The following is a 15,762-nucleotide window of genomic DNA, read 5'->3' on the forward strand; positions in this document are numbered from 1 at the left end:
GTGCTAGGAAAATGTTCTCTGAAAATATAAGATGGCCATTTAATTAAAAATTGTCTAATGTATTTACATACGTCATCTTAGAGTTATGCTTACTTTGCACTAGGTCTACTCTAGGGCTATGTGCCATATCATTGGTTTCTATAAAGAAGTGTGAGGATATTGAGCCATACTGGATGATGTGAATTTATTCTATAACATTCAACACATTTGTTGGGGCACTGACTCGGTATTGAGTGCAGAACGAGGGAGTTTTTTTACCCATGACATTTCAGTTGGATTAGTGTAAGATGACGCTGCTGACGCTGCATGCTCAGGTTGCTGAAAGAAGCCATATCTAAGTCGCTTCTCTGTGGCCCGGGGAAACTTTTTCTCTTTTTTTTTTTTTTTGTAGTGCAAATGAAAAAAAAATCTACTCTTCACACTTTATTCAGTGTCGTTAATATGTCAGGGGACAGACACCAGCCAGAAGGTGGAGGAGAAAAAGGAGAGCGATGGAAAGCCAGAGAGAAGAGAGAGCATGATTGATCTTTTCCACTCCAGCTACTTAAGTCAAGCTCCTGCCTCTCTGGGGAAGATCCTTCGGGGTCCAAATCAGCTCTGACAAAACTAGGGCACAGTGTTTCAACATGCACACAGGCACAGAGCAAGCAGTAATGGGTGACACAAACACTGAAATCCATCTTTCCCCCTCCAAGCCTAAAGCCCCAAGCTGTATATGAGTTCTCTGGAATTTTAAATTGTGAGGATTGTCTGTTTCCGAGCATGTCACTGAGGAACAGTGAAGTGGATGAACTTTCACACTTTTGGTAGGAAAAGCAGGTCATGGTTTAGAGCAACACTGCAGGAGAGCTGGCAAACTGGTTGGATGGAGATAAAGCCCTGAGAAAACACAATTAAGTGAGTCTGATGCTGTTGCATTTGGTCTGAGGGTTTGTTCTAATACATTTTGGTCAAAGTCTACTTCAATCATTATTCAATCATTATTATTATACAGTTAGGAAAATAAGTATTTGAACACCCTGCTATTTTGCAAGTTCTCCCACTTAGAAATCATGGAGGGGTCTGAAATTGTCATCGTAGGTGAATGTCCACTGTGAGAGACATAATCTAAAAAAAAAAAAAATCCAGAAATCACAATGTATGATTTTTTAACTATTTATTTGTATGATACAGCTGCAAATAAGTATTTAAACACCTGAGAAAGTCAATGTTAATATTTGGTACAGTAGCCTTTGTTTGCAATTACAGAGGTCTAACTTTTCCTGTAGTTTTTCACCAGGTTTGCACACACTGCAGGAGGGATTTGGGCCCACTCCTCCACACAGATCTTCTCTAAATCAGTCAGGTTTCTGGCCTGTCGCTAAGAAACATGGAGTTTGAGCTCCCTCCAAAGATTCTCTATTGGGTTTAGGTCTGGAGACTGGCTAGGCCACACCAGAACCTTGATATGCTTCTTACAGAGCCACTCCTTGGTTATCCTGGCTGTGTGCTTCTGGTCATTGTCATGTTGGAAGACCCAGCCTCGACCCATCTTCAGTGCTCTAACTGAGGGAAGGAGGTTGTTCCCCAAAATCTTGCAATACATGGCCCCGGTCATCCTCTCCTTAATACAGTGCAGTCGCCCTGTCCCATGTGCAGAAAAACACCCCCAAAGCATGATGCTACCACCCCCATGCTTCACAGTAGGGATGGTGTTCTTGGGATGGTACTCATCATTCTTCTTCCTACAAACACGTTTAGTGGAATTATGACCCAAAAGTTCTATTTTGGTCTCATCTGACCACATGACTTTCTCCCATGACTCCTCTGGATCATCCAAATGGTCATTGGCAAACTTAAGACGTGCCTGGACATGTGCTGGTTTAAGCAGGGGAACCTTCCGTGCCATGCATGATTTCAAACCATGACGTCTTAGTGTATTACCAACAGTTACCTTGGAAACGGTGGTCCCAGCTCTTTTCAGGTCATTGACCAGCTCCTCCCGTGTAGTTCTGGGCTGATTTCTCACCTTCCTTAGGATCATTGAAACCCCACGAGGTGAGATCTTGCATGGAGCCCCAGTCCGAGGGGGATTGACAGTCATGTTTAGCTTCTTCCATTTTCTAATGATTGCTCCAACAGTGGACCTTTTTTCACCAAGCTGCTTGGCAATTTCCCCGTAGCCCTTTCCAGCATTGTGGAGGTGTACAATTTTGTCTCTAGTGTCTTTGGACAGCTCTTTGGTCTTGGCCATGTTAGTAGTTGGATTTCTGGATTTTTTATTTTAGATTATGTCTCTCACAGTGGACATGCACCTACGATGACAATTTCAGACCCCTCCATGATTTCTAAGTGGGAGAACTTGCAAAATAGCAGGGTGTTCAAATACTTATTTTCCTCACTGTATATATAATAGTGATGGCTTAAAAAAAAGATGACTCATTAGTGAAAATCATTCAGTCTTCCTTGTCCACAGCAAATGAGGAGATAAGGGTTATGACCTACCAGTTACACTTTGTCTGTGTTGGGATTTAAACTCCCAAACCTTCTTAATCAGACCTCCAACATCTCAACCACTGACCTTCCACTTTCCACTTTTGGGTTGGTTTTTCATCCCTAATCATAAGTAAAAAAAAAACAAATAAATAAATAAAAAAAGCTCTAAATTCAATTAGCTAGACCATATATAAACAAAATATCCACATTTTGTTTGTTGTACCTAGTATAATTTGCACTTTGTGTAGAATTACTAATATGACTAATATCATATTACAATATGATGTGGTAATATGATATTACAAAACAATACACTTCAAATCACTTCTGATTTAATATGATTAATTATAGCACTCTGTTCGATTTAAATCTGATCCAATATCTTTCCATTCATTACAATGATGTATCCAATTTAAATATGTCTTCATAGAATTAGTGCTACAGTAATTCTCTGTGCTACGTTGAATCTGTAATCTCTAAGTCTTGGGGGTAAAAAAAAATGCTGCTGGGTCTCTTTTGAATATTTGATTTGAATTTCATCTATCGTATGTCTGAATATGTCCTTTAAATTGAAGGAAGTGATAGCTTTAGTTATTGCAATTGACGAGTAAAAAGTGCAGGGTAGAGAGCAATGAAAAAAGTGATAACAGTAGTGTTACCTGTTGCATCTCAAGCTGTACATCTTTGTACCCTGCTGTTAACACCATCACTCCATGCTGTCTTTGTGTGTGTGTGTGTGTGTGTGTGTGTGTGTGTGTGTGTGTGTGTGTGTGGCAAACGATGAACACCAATGTTGAATCTTAACTCTCTATCTCACTTTTTCTTTCTCTTTCACTCTCTGTCTCTCTGTCTCTCTCTCTCTCTCTCTCTCTCTCTCTCTCTCTCTCTCTCTCTCTCTCTCTTTAATCAGTTTTGAAGCTTATCAATTTGCACCTGCCATGTAAACCCAATGCCTTCTTTACACCTCTACTACTTAATTCCAGTTTCTCCCAAAGTATTTTGAAAGATTTACTAAGTAATAGAGAAAGTAATCCACCTGGTGCTTTGCTAACACATCCACGACTCAGCAAATGAGCTCAACAAAGCTGTGCTTTATAGTAATTTTATTACAGCCAACAGCGCTGCTCTTACATTAACATTTTTATTTACAGCATTGAGCAGACACCCTTATCCAGAGCGACTTACATTTATCTCATTTATACAACTGAGCAGTTGAGGGTTAAGAGCCTTGTACAAGGGCACAGCAGTGGTAACTTAGTGATGGTGAGATTCGAATTCATTACCTTCTGATCAGAAATCCAACATCTTAACCTGAGCACAGAGCACGGAACTTCTTTTTTTGATTGTTTGCTAACATGATACAGAAATGTATGTAAAAACATAATGGAATTATTAAACATTATGGAATTAACTGTATATAGAAACAGAAAGATATATAAAATTGCTTATACAAATATAAAAGATAGATAGCAGAAAAAGCTGTATGTGGAATAAAGTGCAGATAAGTGCAGTTGCGAAAAAGCAAATATAATATATTTATTAATATGAGATGTTGTGATTTATTTAGATTTATGTATGTATGTATGTATGTATGTATGTATGTATGTATGTATGTATGTATTTATGTATGTATGTATGTATGTATGTATGTATGTATATATTTATGTATGTATGTATGTATGTATATATATATATATATATATATGTATATATATATATATGTATATATATATATTTATGTATGTATGTATGTATGTATATATGTATTTATGTATGTATGTATGTATGTATGTATGTTTGTATGTACATGTGCCAAAAGAATTGGGTCACCTGACTTTTAATGCTATATGGGGTTCCTTTCCAAACTGTTACCACAAAGCTGGAGGCACTTAATTGTACAGGATGTCTTTGGATGCGTTATAATAAAACTTTGCATTGACTTGAACCTGAAAACTCAAACCTATTCCAGCATGGCAATGCCCCTGTGCACAAAGTGAACTCTGCTATAGAGCTCTGATCTCATCCCTAATGAACACCTTTGGGATGAATTGGAACGCTGACTGTACCCCAGGCCTCCTCACCTACATCAGTACCTGCATTTCATAATTCCCTTGTGGCTGATGAACACAAATATCCATAAGAACACTCCAAAATCTAGTGGAACATCTTCCCAGAAGAGTGGAAGGAATTATAAGAGTTAAAAAATGCTAAAAAATTACATACCATACTTATGACCAGGTGACCCAATACTTTTGGCTATATCATGTATGTATGTATGTATGTATGTATGTATGTATGTATGTATGTATGCTAAATAAGTAATTTAAAATCAGTTCCTTGTTGTAAACTTATACTCGTATTTCTTTTTTTATTTTTCATCCTCCTGTTCCTCATGAGGTACATGTGTAAAGAGAAGCAGGTGATAAATGAGTATCTGTAGCTGAAGGGAAACTACAGTGAAGTAAATTAATTGGCTCACCGAACCTTCTATAATTAGTCCTACCTCAGCTGGGGCACAATGTGAAAGATGAACCAGCATTAACCGTCCTGGCTGAATCCGAGCCTGTTTATATATTCATCTGAACATACGACTATTAATAAGAAACAAATAGTTAAGGTTAAACCAGTTATCATGAATTAACCAAATGTACAGTTGATGCACACAAACAACAATCATGCACACAAACACAATTTAGATTGACCAATTTAGCTTTGAAAGTCTTTGGAAAAGAGAGAACCTGGAGGAAACCCATGTAGACATGGGGAAAACTAGACAAGGACAGTTACCTGAATTTAGGATAAAACTGCAAAATAAGCAAGATCTTTATAGGGCTAATACAAAACTGTAAATATTACATGGGATGTTCGGTATAAAAGAACATTCCATACAACTATGTTAAAGTACTTCTTCATACAAAAAAAAAAAAAAAAAAACGGTATGAAAATACCAGGGTAATGTTTGCAGGTGATTTATAGACTTTTGCAGGAGTGTTGTTTGGTCAGAAGAAATTAGGGAACATAGGGAAAGAGTAAGGCTTTCAATAAAAAAAACACTATCCTAGAAGAATGTAAAGGATGTGTGGGCTAGAACTATTATGCTATAGTGAGTAATTTGCTAAATAGGAGAAATACTAAGGGAAAACCTCAGCCAGAACATTGGTCGCAAATGTACTTCCTACAAAATGATTTGATGGTCACTCCAATAGCGTCAATGTTGTGGATTGTTATCCTGCTGAAAGAATCAGTTGCAACCAGCTCTTTGGGTCATGTCACAAGGTTATTTCTTAAAGACAAAAGAAAGTATTGACGTGACCATCGCACAGCCCTGACTTGAATCCCATAGACAGTTTGTTGACTGAACTAAAAAAATACATTTCTAGCAAGGAGTCCCACAAGCCTGACTGTGGTAACCTGCGTTACACAGGTTCTCTCAGGGGGCATAAGTAAAAGCTTTTAGCAAGGGAACACAGAAAGCTTATGGAAGATAAAAAAAAATCAGATACAATTAAGTAATTTGAAGGAAATGTAACCAAATTTGAACATGGTGTAATTGACGTAACAAGAAAAGTAAACTGTGTTATTAAGTCTGACTGTCTTAAGCCTTTTTTCACATTTCCATATATCAATATATAAATAAATATATACATATCTATAAATAGGAAATGCAGATAAATAGTGATAAAGCAGTAGGAGACAGGGTGCAGGGAGCGAGGCAGAGCCAGAAAGCCTGAGAGGTTGTCTGAAGGAAAAGGCAAAACAATGAAGGTGGCATCCTGCTGTTGGTCTTCACTGAACCAGATGGACCTGCAGAGAGCTTAATTTCCTGAGCTGACCGCTGTGATCACTCCACACTGCTCTCTCTTCTGCTCTCTCCCAGCATCCAGCAAGGACTCTCACATAGCAACCACACAGACATTACATTCCCTTATCGCTTGTCTGAACAGTGAGATGAGGTGAGCATGTACTGTACAAAGTACAACAGATTAATAGACAGGGAATCATTGTAATCTATTATACATGTGTTTAAACCTTTTGTTAAATTAAAACAAAAAGTATATATAAAAATTTAGTTGCACAAAATTTTTAACCTATTTTTATTACATCTGAGGAAAGGAAATAAAAAATTTAACAAATTTTACTGAACCAAATAATTTGAAAATATTTATGTTATATACCATTATTCTCTAGTAATATCCTACGATTTTGTCGTGTCATGTCATTATTTCGATCTTTATGTCTCATATTTTTCACTTTCATCCAAGGTGAGATTATTGTAAATTATCTTATGTCAAATTGGTTATTCAAGTTATTAAGTAAAATGAACAATATACCGAGTTATAATAACCACATACTATTTTGAAATAATAAGATATTAAGATGTATTATTAAATTATTTAAAAGATGGTGGGTTATCAAGATGATGTAATGAGATTATGGCAATGCAAAACAGCTTTTGACAATCTAAATTGTGGCACCAAAAAAAAAAGTATTTTTTTTCCAAAAAAGACCACTTTTTATGTGGTCTAACAATATTTGAATCTAATCAAAAGGTTTTTTTTGCAAAATTTGCAGCATTTTAAAAATAAACTGTAAAAAAGGAAATATTAGTAAATCGTCTTCGTAGGTGGTACAAGTCAAAGTAACATGATGTCACAACACAAGGTTTCCCCAACAGAACATTACCCAGAGCATCACATTGCATCTACCAGCTTGCCTTTTTCCCACAGTGCATCATGGTGTTATCTCGTCCCCGGATAAGGGACACACACTCCTGATCATCCACATTATGAAAAAGAAAAACATGATTAATTCAGAGTTCTCACTAAGCCACTTTCTTTTGTTGCTCTATAAAGCAGACAGACTAGCTTTCACTCCCCACGCATATCAGTGAGCCTTGCATGTCCAAGGTTTGTCCCCAGTTCACTGGTTTTCCTCCCTTCTGGTGGGTAATAACCACTGCATAACAGTAATACCTCGCATAACATGCTGCTTTAGAGATGCTCTGACAAAGTCGCCTAGCTATAACAGTTGTCAAAGTTACTCAGATCTTAACACCATTTTTTCATGCTTCACAACACATCAACTTCGAAAAGTGTTGAGTGTTCACTGGTTGCGGCATATATCCACTGTAACAGGACAATCGGTGGCATTCACTCGTCAGTTTTTTATGTTATGACTGATCAGTGTATCCTAATGCAGAAACCATATCATAATAACAATGAATGTACAACATGTTCTTGCAGCTGGAAATACATTCAGAGATCCTGTTATGGAAAATAAGTGCACAGCTTCTGACAAATCAGAGTTAAGAATTCAACAGCCCTGTGAAATTAAAGGTAAAAAAATGACACAAATGTCAGCTGGCAAATGTGTTTAATGGCTGGACATGCTCACAGTGAACCGCAGATGATGTGACGTGCCAATTATACACATGGACAAGTGAGAGTAAACTGAGAACACTGCACACGTGATCTTTGTATTTCTGTCTGACATACTGTGATCCAAAGCTAGATTTAAATCTTTAAATTGGGGTTAAATATTTTTTTGTTGTTATTGCCATTATTGAAAGAATCCATTTGAAAGAGGTCAAGGCTGCCTTGTGCGAAGGATACAAAATTTGTCCCGGTTCTTTTTGAGCCAGATATGAGGTTTACATAGCAGGATTTTAGATTTTATAGTCTAGCTGTGGAGCAGCAGTGTGCCATACAACCACCGCCATAATTTTATGAATAATATTCTAATCACCCATAAAGCACAGACTCTCAGGGGCCTAAATCTAATAAAGCCTTTAGCACATGATCCAGACTAGCAGAACTAGCAATACAACTACACATTTTTCCCCCTGCAAAACTCAACCTAAAGGCTTATAAGGCCACCTTGTGTGCCAGTAATTCTCATAATTCCTCATGCCTTGGCATCTATACACAACAATATTACAGAAGGATCTAAATTACAGCCTATAAACAGATTCCCTGTTTGCCCAATACCACTTTAGGTCTCTCTCTCTATGTCAACACACATACACCACTCATTACACTCTTATACGTCTATTCTCCATGTCAGTATCATCGGCATAACAGTAGTTCATACGATATTGTCTTTTAGGTTGCGTACCTCGTGTGTTTTCTGCAGCACACAAGATTCAAAGAAGAAAGAAGGACGAAAACACACAAATTAAAAAGGCGTCCGTGTTTGTTTCTTTTTTTTTTTTGCCCATGGGAAACTCACTTTCGATGAGATGACATCATTATTGTAAAGTCAGTCAGTTTCTGGTTTTACCAGAATGTAATGAGAAAACACTTAAGAGTCTTAAAAAAAATGAAGAAACGAAGGAATTCTTGAGTGTTTTGCGCTTGAAGTCCTCATGCTAAGGGTGACGACCACGTGTGTGTCATCCCTCTCTCTACGCCCTTCTCCCTCACACTCTGTAGCTTTCTCTTCCCATCATCTCCGTCCAGTGTAAACAGCGCGATGGTGTGAAGTGTGCGTCTTCAGCTCCTCTTCAGAGGTGGGATGAGGTGGAGAAGCACAGCTTCAGGGTGTAGGGATTGGAGCCGTCTGTGGAGGTGAAGAAGAATCTAGTTACAATTTCAGAATAAATCACAGCACCGGCTAATAAAATGGAAAGGAGAACTACTAGACAAAAGACCCTGTTGTATTATTTATAGAAATATGAATGAAACAATGCAGTCAGGAGTGCCAGTCCTGTGCATTTTTTCCAATCTGGGCTTTGTACGAATAACTAAAAATATGCAAGTAGAAGTAATCGGTTTGCTTTTTAATTTTTTTTTACCTTTTTCATTCCCATTTTAATCACAGGCCAGAATAACACACAATTTCTACTCAAACTGAGATATTAAGAAAAACATTTACCGTATTTTCCAGACTATAAGCCGCTACTTTTTCCCATGCTTTGAACGCTTTTAAACAATGAAGCGGCTAATTTATGGATTTTTCCTGAGTTTTTCCCGGTTTCACAAACTTCAAGCCAAAAAACTGAACCCCATAACATTAGACCAATGAAATTGCCGAACGGGTTAAGGTGAACCAATGAAATTCTTTATATTAAATCAGATGCGCTCCCACTGAATCGGGCCGCACCACATCATAAATATGGATGAGGTTCCTCTGACGTTTGACCTGCCACTCACTCGGACTGTCTACAGGAAATGCGACTCATTCGTCACGCTAAAAACAACCGGGCATGAAAAAACACACTTCACCTGTGTTCTGAGCTTCACAGCATCAGGAGAAAAGCTTCACCGATGGTGATTTTTAAACGCACGACGATGCCAAAAGATAAACTCCTGAGAGAAATAGTTGTGAAAGACAGTGAACAATGACTTTCTTGGTAGGCTACTCTTTAGATACAAGCCGTGTAACAGACACTGTCTTTCGTTAAAGCCTGTGTAAAGTTCATTAGTTTCAGTGTAGACACCTGCGGCGTATTTATGTTCAAAATTAAAATCTTTGTCAAATTCAGCTTATATATGGGTGTGCTTTATAGTCCAGAAATTACGGTACATATGTGTAGCTATGACATACGTTCAGGTGTTCACATACTTTTGCCCATATAGTGAACATTTAATATTGTGGGATGCTAATTAGATAAATTAGTTCCAAAGCACAAAGCACTACATCATTCAACCTTAAAGCTTTGCATCTGACTTTAACAAAACACTGACTCTAGAAATTTATTCTGTAAATGTGAAATAAACATCTCTTTAAAGCAAAATGTCTATTATTAAACATTAACCTTTTTTAAACAACACATTTTTCACATTATTATTTTTAAGTTCATTTACTAGAAAACTGATAATGGCCTTGAGTTTTCTACTCTTTAACACTTACCCTTTAAAAAAAAAAAATATTCCACTTTATATCAAGGACCAGTAAAAAGAAAAAGCATTTCACTGCGTATCGTACTGTGTATGTTTGTTTATGTGACAAATGCAATTTAAATTTAAATGATGTGACAAGCAAAGCATCCCAAGAAGCTGAATCAAAGTGCAGTAAAACACCCAAGTTGAGCACAATGAATAATCATTGCGTCTTTTCCATTTTTGTTCTGTTAACATGGAATAGTTTTCATTATACAACACAAACTATCACAAACAAATAACATAAATGGTATTTTAGAAAATTGATGTAATGCCTTGCAGCACAAAAGCACAAGCAGGCAACTGTTTGCTTTGTCCTCAGCTCAAAAAGAAAACGCCTGCTGTGACTCGATTACACAGAGCCATGTTACATTTACCACTGCAAGATTAATTGCACAGGGAGATGCACATCACACAAAACTGTTAAGAGGTGTACAATTGTGTGTGTTTGTGTGTGTATGTGTGTGTGTGTGTGCGTGCCAGCTTGTGGATAAGTACAACAATCAAATTCAAATTACCGACTCGAATAAATTGTTTAATCTGGTGCTTTCCGGCTTTTCAGTTTTCTAACTACTTTAATCTCCTTTTAGCACTTGTATTCTAAAAATTTTTACTTTTTACCGCCGAGTTTGCATTAAATTACATAAACAAATAAAAAAGAAAGTTATAACTGCTGGATTAATTTGTAGCACAGCAGAAACATGTCAGTAAGCTTTGTTGCTGCTAAACACACGTTCGTTATGAAGCTAAAGTTCAATTTAATTGTCATTTAAACAACACATCAACTAACATTTAGCTAGGTATCTGGTAGCTAGTTCTTTAAGAACAATCTAAATTTACTGGGGAATACTGGGAAATGTGTGTTGTTAGATGCATTAGCACAATGTGGTTGTGTTTTATTTATAGTTTGTGAAAATGTTTACCTCAGAATATTAGCTAGTAAATTTCTGAAGCAGAAATTCATTCAAAATTCATTGTTTATAAAACAGGTCCAGAAAAGCACTATTAAAATGTATTTACTATAAAAGTATTATATGTTGATGTTCATAAGTGATTCTGCTGGCTAATATTTTGGCTGCTAACACTTCAGGACAGAACAATGCTCATAACAAATGTAAAAACAATTATGTGTTCATAATACAGGTGGTCAGAATACAGGAAATTGAAGCAGTAATGGTACTCACTAGGTATTCTGATCTGGTAATGATTCAGGACTGTCAGTACTTCCACTGCGTGTGTTTTGCTGTCAAATTCCAGAAGGCCCGAGATGGTTTTGGAGCTCGCTGTTAAATCATCACACAAATCATATAGAAACCACATAAAACACCATATGCGTACCCTAATAGCAGTTTTCATTCATAGCCAATTTTGTCTCATGTAAGTCTTATTTGAACAACATTTTTCATCCTGGTGCTTTATTCCAGAATCTGATTATCCATATTATTATTAATCAACAGATGGGTTTTCAGAACTAATTTCCTGCAAACTGTGACATTCTATCACATGCATACTAATAAGACTACACTGCTACACTTTGCAATAACTGTACTCAACACTACTTCTACTATTAAATGAATATATGTGAATATTATATCTACAAATAAAGTCAATCTGGCAAGATAACACCATGGCCCATTTTCTAAAACTAATAATAATAATAAACTTTATTTTATATAGTGCCTTTAAAAAGGTGTTTTTTCAGGGTGCTTTACATACAATATAAGAAAAAAATAAAATAAAATTAGCACACATATCAAAAACTCCATTTTGCATTCTGCAATATATAAGTAACAGCTAACCTAAAAAATACAATTTAAAAATACATAATGTGTGTGTCTGAAATCAGCCAGAAGCGAACCACATAATTTAGCAGAATAAGAATAGAAAGTCCTGTCACCTGTGGAGATTAAGTGAATATCAGTATGCGTTGGATAAACATTACAGCCTGTATGGAAATAAGTCTAGAAACTCATCAATCATCTGTTGATTAATGATAATACAGATAAACAGATATCGTATTAAAATGCCGGGCTGAAAAATGCTGTCCAAATGAGCCTTCTCACACAAGGTGTTATACATGAGATAATATAAGACAACTAAAAAACCTGACTAAAAAGACAGAAGGTTATATTTTAGCGTGCAGAGTGTTCAGAGCTCAGAGAAATACCATGTAGGGTTTTATATGTCAGCCTGAAAATCTTTTAAATCAAATCGAAACCTGATGGGAATCCAGAGTACGGTAAGGAATCGAAAATACTTGTAAGATGATCAGCAGTAGTATCACTAGTCTTAAGATGTGGAAGAATGTACGAAAGTGATGTGAACCATAGCATCTACATTTCTAAAATTGTAGGGCGGGAAAGATTTATAAAAAAAAAGGTCTAAACGGCACATGCCTCATCCATGAAATAAAGGATTCAAATCTTTATTTTTGGCCGTCACATTTACAGTCATTACAAACACAAAAACAGACATAAACAAGGAAGCGTAGGAACTTACGTTTGGCGTCAAACACTTTAAACTTGATGAAGCCTGGCACGTCCTGCTCTGTGCATAACTGGAAAAGATTAATAAGACATTGAAAGCATGAGTGGCAGTAACAACATAGCACCAAAACCGTATAATAATAAATGCACTATTATTATTATTATTATTATTATTATTATTATCATTATTAATGTTATTATGTCCCACAATTGTAATACATTCCCTTCCATTGTACTCGAATGTTTATGAAAGCTCCAATTCCAAAAGGACTTACTAAACACACTGGGGTTACACTTGGGGTCTTAAAACACGTTCTCATTTATTCTTACGTAATCATGTATGCAATTCTAAGCAGTGAAGAACAACATGGTTTTCTGTATTGTAGTGGAGGAAAAATGTAAATAGGTTTCAAAATTGATAAGTACAGATAATTACTTAAAATGTACCTCAATATAAATACTTTCCTACTGTCTATATATATATATTTTTTTTAAGAACAAAACCTTTCTGGAAGTGCTGTTCTGATGAATTGCAGAGTGTGAAGAGAAACTCTGCTTCATCAAACTCTCTCATTGTTCTTTATTTATGACTTAATGCACTTTTAAAAATGCATTATATTTATGAAAGAGAATTCATTTATCATGGTTATCATGGCAACTGACATTTCCACCTGCGCTAAATGTTATCAGAGCTTAACAGACAGTGTGTTCGGACAGCAGCAGGTGACAGGGACAGATTGTGGACGTTCCCATTCTAACAGCTGCACTGGCTTGGTCTACTCTGTCCTTTATAATTCCGTCGCCGCTTTTCTCCTGCATTCAAGACTTTTAGGCACATGCACTAACCCTCTGCAGGTCTTCCTCAGAGATGGAGGGAGGGACATTGTAGAAGTGCAGCACGCATGAAGGAGGCTGGATGATGTTTTTGGATGCCTGCCCAGCGCTGGTGAAGCGGTTGTTGCGAGTCATGGCAAAGTCTTTGTAGCTGCTCGAACCGTCCTCCAGCTCAAAAACCTGGCTGGGGATGACTGCGTGCTGCTTGGACACGCTGAATAAAAAGAGGGAGAGAAAGAGACAGAGAGTATTGGGGAGAGAATGATAAGAAAGAAAATGATAGACATTTCAATCAAAGAAAGACAAGAAACAAACAGAGGCAAACTAAATGGTGGAGGAGAGACAAGTGAGAACACAAAAGAGTGAATGTGAATATCATCCTTCAGAAGTGAAGGAAGCATCAGTCAGGAAAGACAGATTTAGAGCACTGGAAAAAAAAAGCATCTTTCTGTGTTATTCTGGAAACGACAACACGGGCAACAAAAGGAGACATGGCTCCAGGCTAGAAAAAGAAAAAGTCAGACAACAGAGAGAGATATATCTTATTATAAACTGCTCGACCTTCAGCTGCTGGTGCATTTTTTAAAACCTCGTTACTGCTCATCCTCAGTATATATCTTCACCAGAAGCACACAGACACGGCTTATGTAAATGCACACAGCAGCTTAAATCACTGTCACACAAAAGGCATCTTTGGCACCTTCTTCCGGTCTGCACATGCCCATGCTTTAAGAGCCGGAGGATAAAAACAGCAGAGGAAACAAGCTGGTTAGGTTAATGAAACGACAGGTTAGTGCTCGCATGCTACAATTTCTCTTAAGTTAATCTGCTCCTTCGCCGGTGTATTATCCTGATGGATGAAGTGGGTCGATTCAACGAGACATCTCTTCATTCCCTGAGGGCTCTCCAAGGAATGGGAAATAAAAATGAGACGCAGAATTCTGACACTTAGATGCTGAAAGTTTCTATAATGTAGTTCTTACTGTATTAAGCTTCAACATTCAAACTGTAACATGACTAAAACCTTGTTTTTTTTACTATTGTCTATGAATGTGTATGATACAAAATTTCTGAACTGTATGCTAAATACCTATAACATTGTGATGCGTTTCCTTCGACTAGGAATTCTCTGTTCTGTCTTTTCTTTTTAATTCCGCACTCACAACCTTAGTTCATATTAGCAATTCAGTCCCCTTTACTGTCTAACCTGCAAAAAATAGAAGAAAACTTTCAGCATAGTTTCATTTATACCTGCCATATCATCCTTTCACTAAACATGTATAGAGACATAAAAAAAAAAAAAACAAGGCTTAGAGGAAAGTAGCAGAGATTGCTGTGCCTCTGGTTAGCGTACATGCCAGCTGCTGATGAAGCCTAACATGCAGTTTGGCATTTAAATCAAAATGAAATTCACTTTAAAAATTGTGTGTGAATCACTTTTAGGTTTGTAGCTTTTCTCTGTGGAACTCACTGACACAAACTACAAACAACAACGTTGAGCATGTAGTCGAATCATCTCTGAGAGAAAGTGGAATCTAAACAAATTTTGGTGTCTTCATTTGTGTATTGACTTCACCTCTATTTTTGCACTTCTTTCATAGCCATGGACTTTATCTAATTCACACAAGAGACATGATTTAATACTTTGCTATGGTCCACAAGGGCCAGTAGATCTACAGCAGAACCAAAACACACACTCACACGCACACACGCGCACGCACACACGCCGCACACACACACACACACACACACACACACACACACACACACACACACACACACACCACTTACTTACTACTAATATTTAAAGAAAAAGCTGATGGTGGACCACTTTTACATAATCTTTACTGGACTTTTTAGTATGAGAATGATAGACACGACTCTATAGCTAGCACCAGAGGGGGAAAAAATAATTTAAAATGACTATTGACGGGAGCCAGGAGAACGTCTGGGTTTTTATTTTTTTATTTTTGCGAACCTCCGACTGCTAACTTACTTCCCTACAGCTCACAAAGCACTGATTTATCTCTGGGTTTCACAATATTAAAAATGACGCTGCACATTTGCGTGCAAAACATCGACTTCAA

General features: G+C 37.0%; 1 protein-coding gene across 1 annotated transcript in view; it reads right to left on the reverse strand.

Moving 5' to 3' along the window:
• Nucleotides 1-7,831: 7,831 nt before the first annotated feature.
• LOC124391251 (heterogeneous nuclear ribonucleoprotein L-like) overlaps nt 7,832-15,762 on the reverse strand; it is a 67,777-nt gene continuing 59,846 nt past the window's right edge. Inside the window, exons 10-13 of the mRNA XM_046857717.1 lie at nt 13,688-13,889; nt 12,855-12,912; nt 11,540-11,638; nt 7,832-9,033 (exon numbers count right to left, since the gene is read on the reverse strand). Of these exons, the coding sequence (XP_046713673.1) occupies nt 8,978-9,033; nt 11,540-11,638; nt 12,855-12,912; nt 13,688-13,889 (415 nt within the window). The 3' untranslated portion in view covers nt 7,832-8,977. The remainder of the gene's footprint in view (nt 9,034-11,539; nt 11,639-12,854; nt 12,913-13,687; nt 13,890-15,762) is intronic.

Source organism: Silurus meridionalis, chromosome 9, assembly GCF_014805685.1.
Source record: "Silurus meridionalis isolate SWU-2019-XX chromosome 9, ASM1480568v1, whole genome shotgun sequence".
NCBI lineage: Eukaryota > Metazoa > Chordata > Actinopteri > Siluriformes > Siluridae > Silurus > Silurus meridionalis.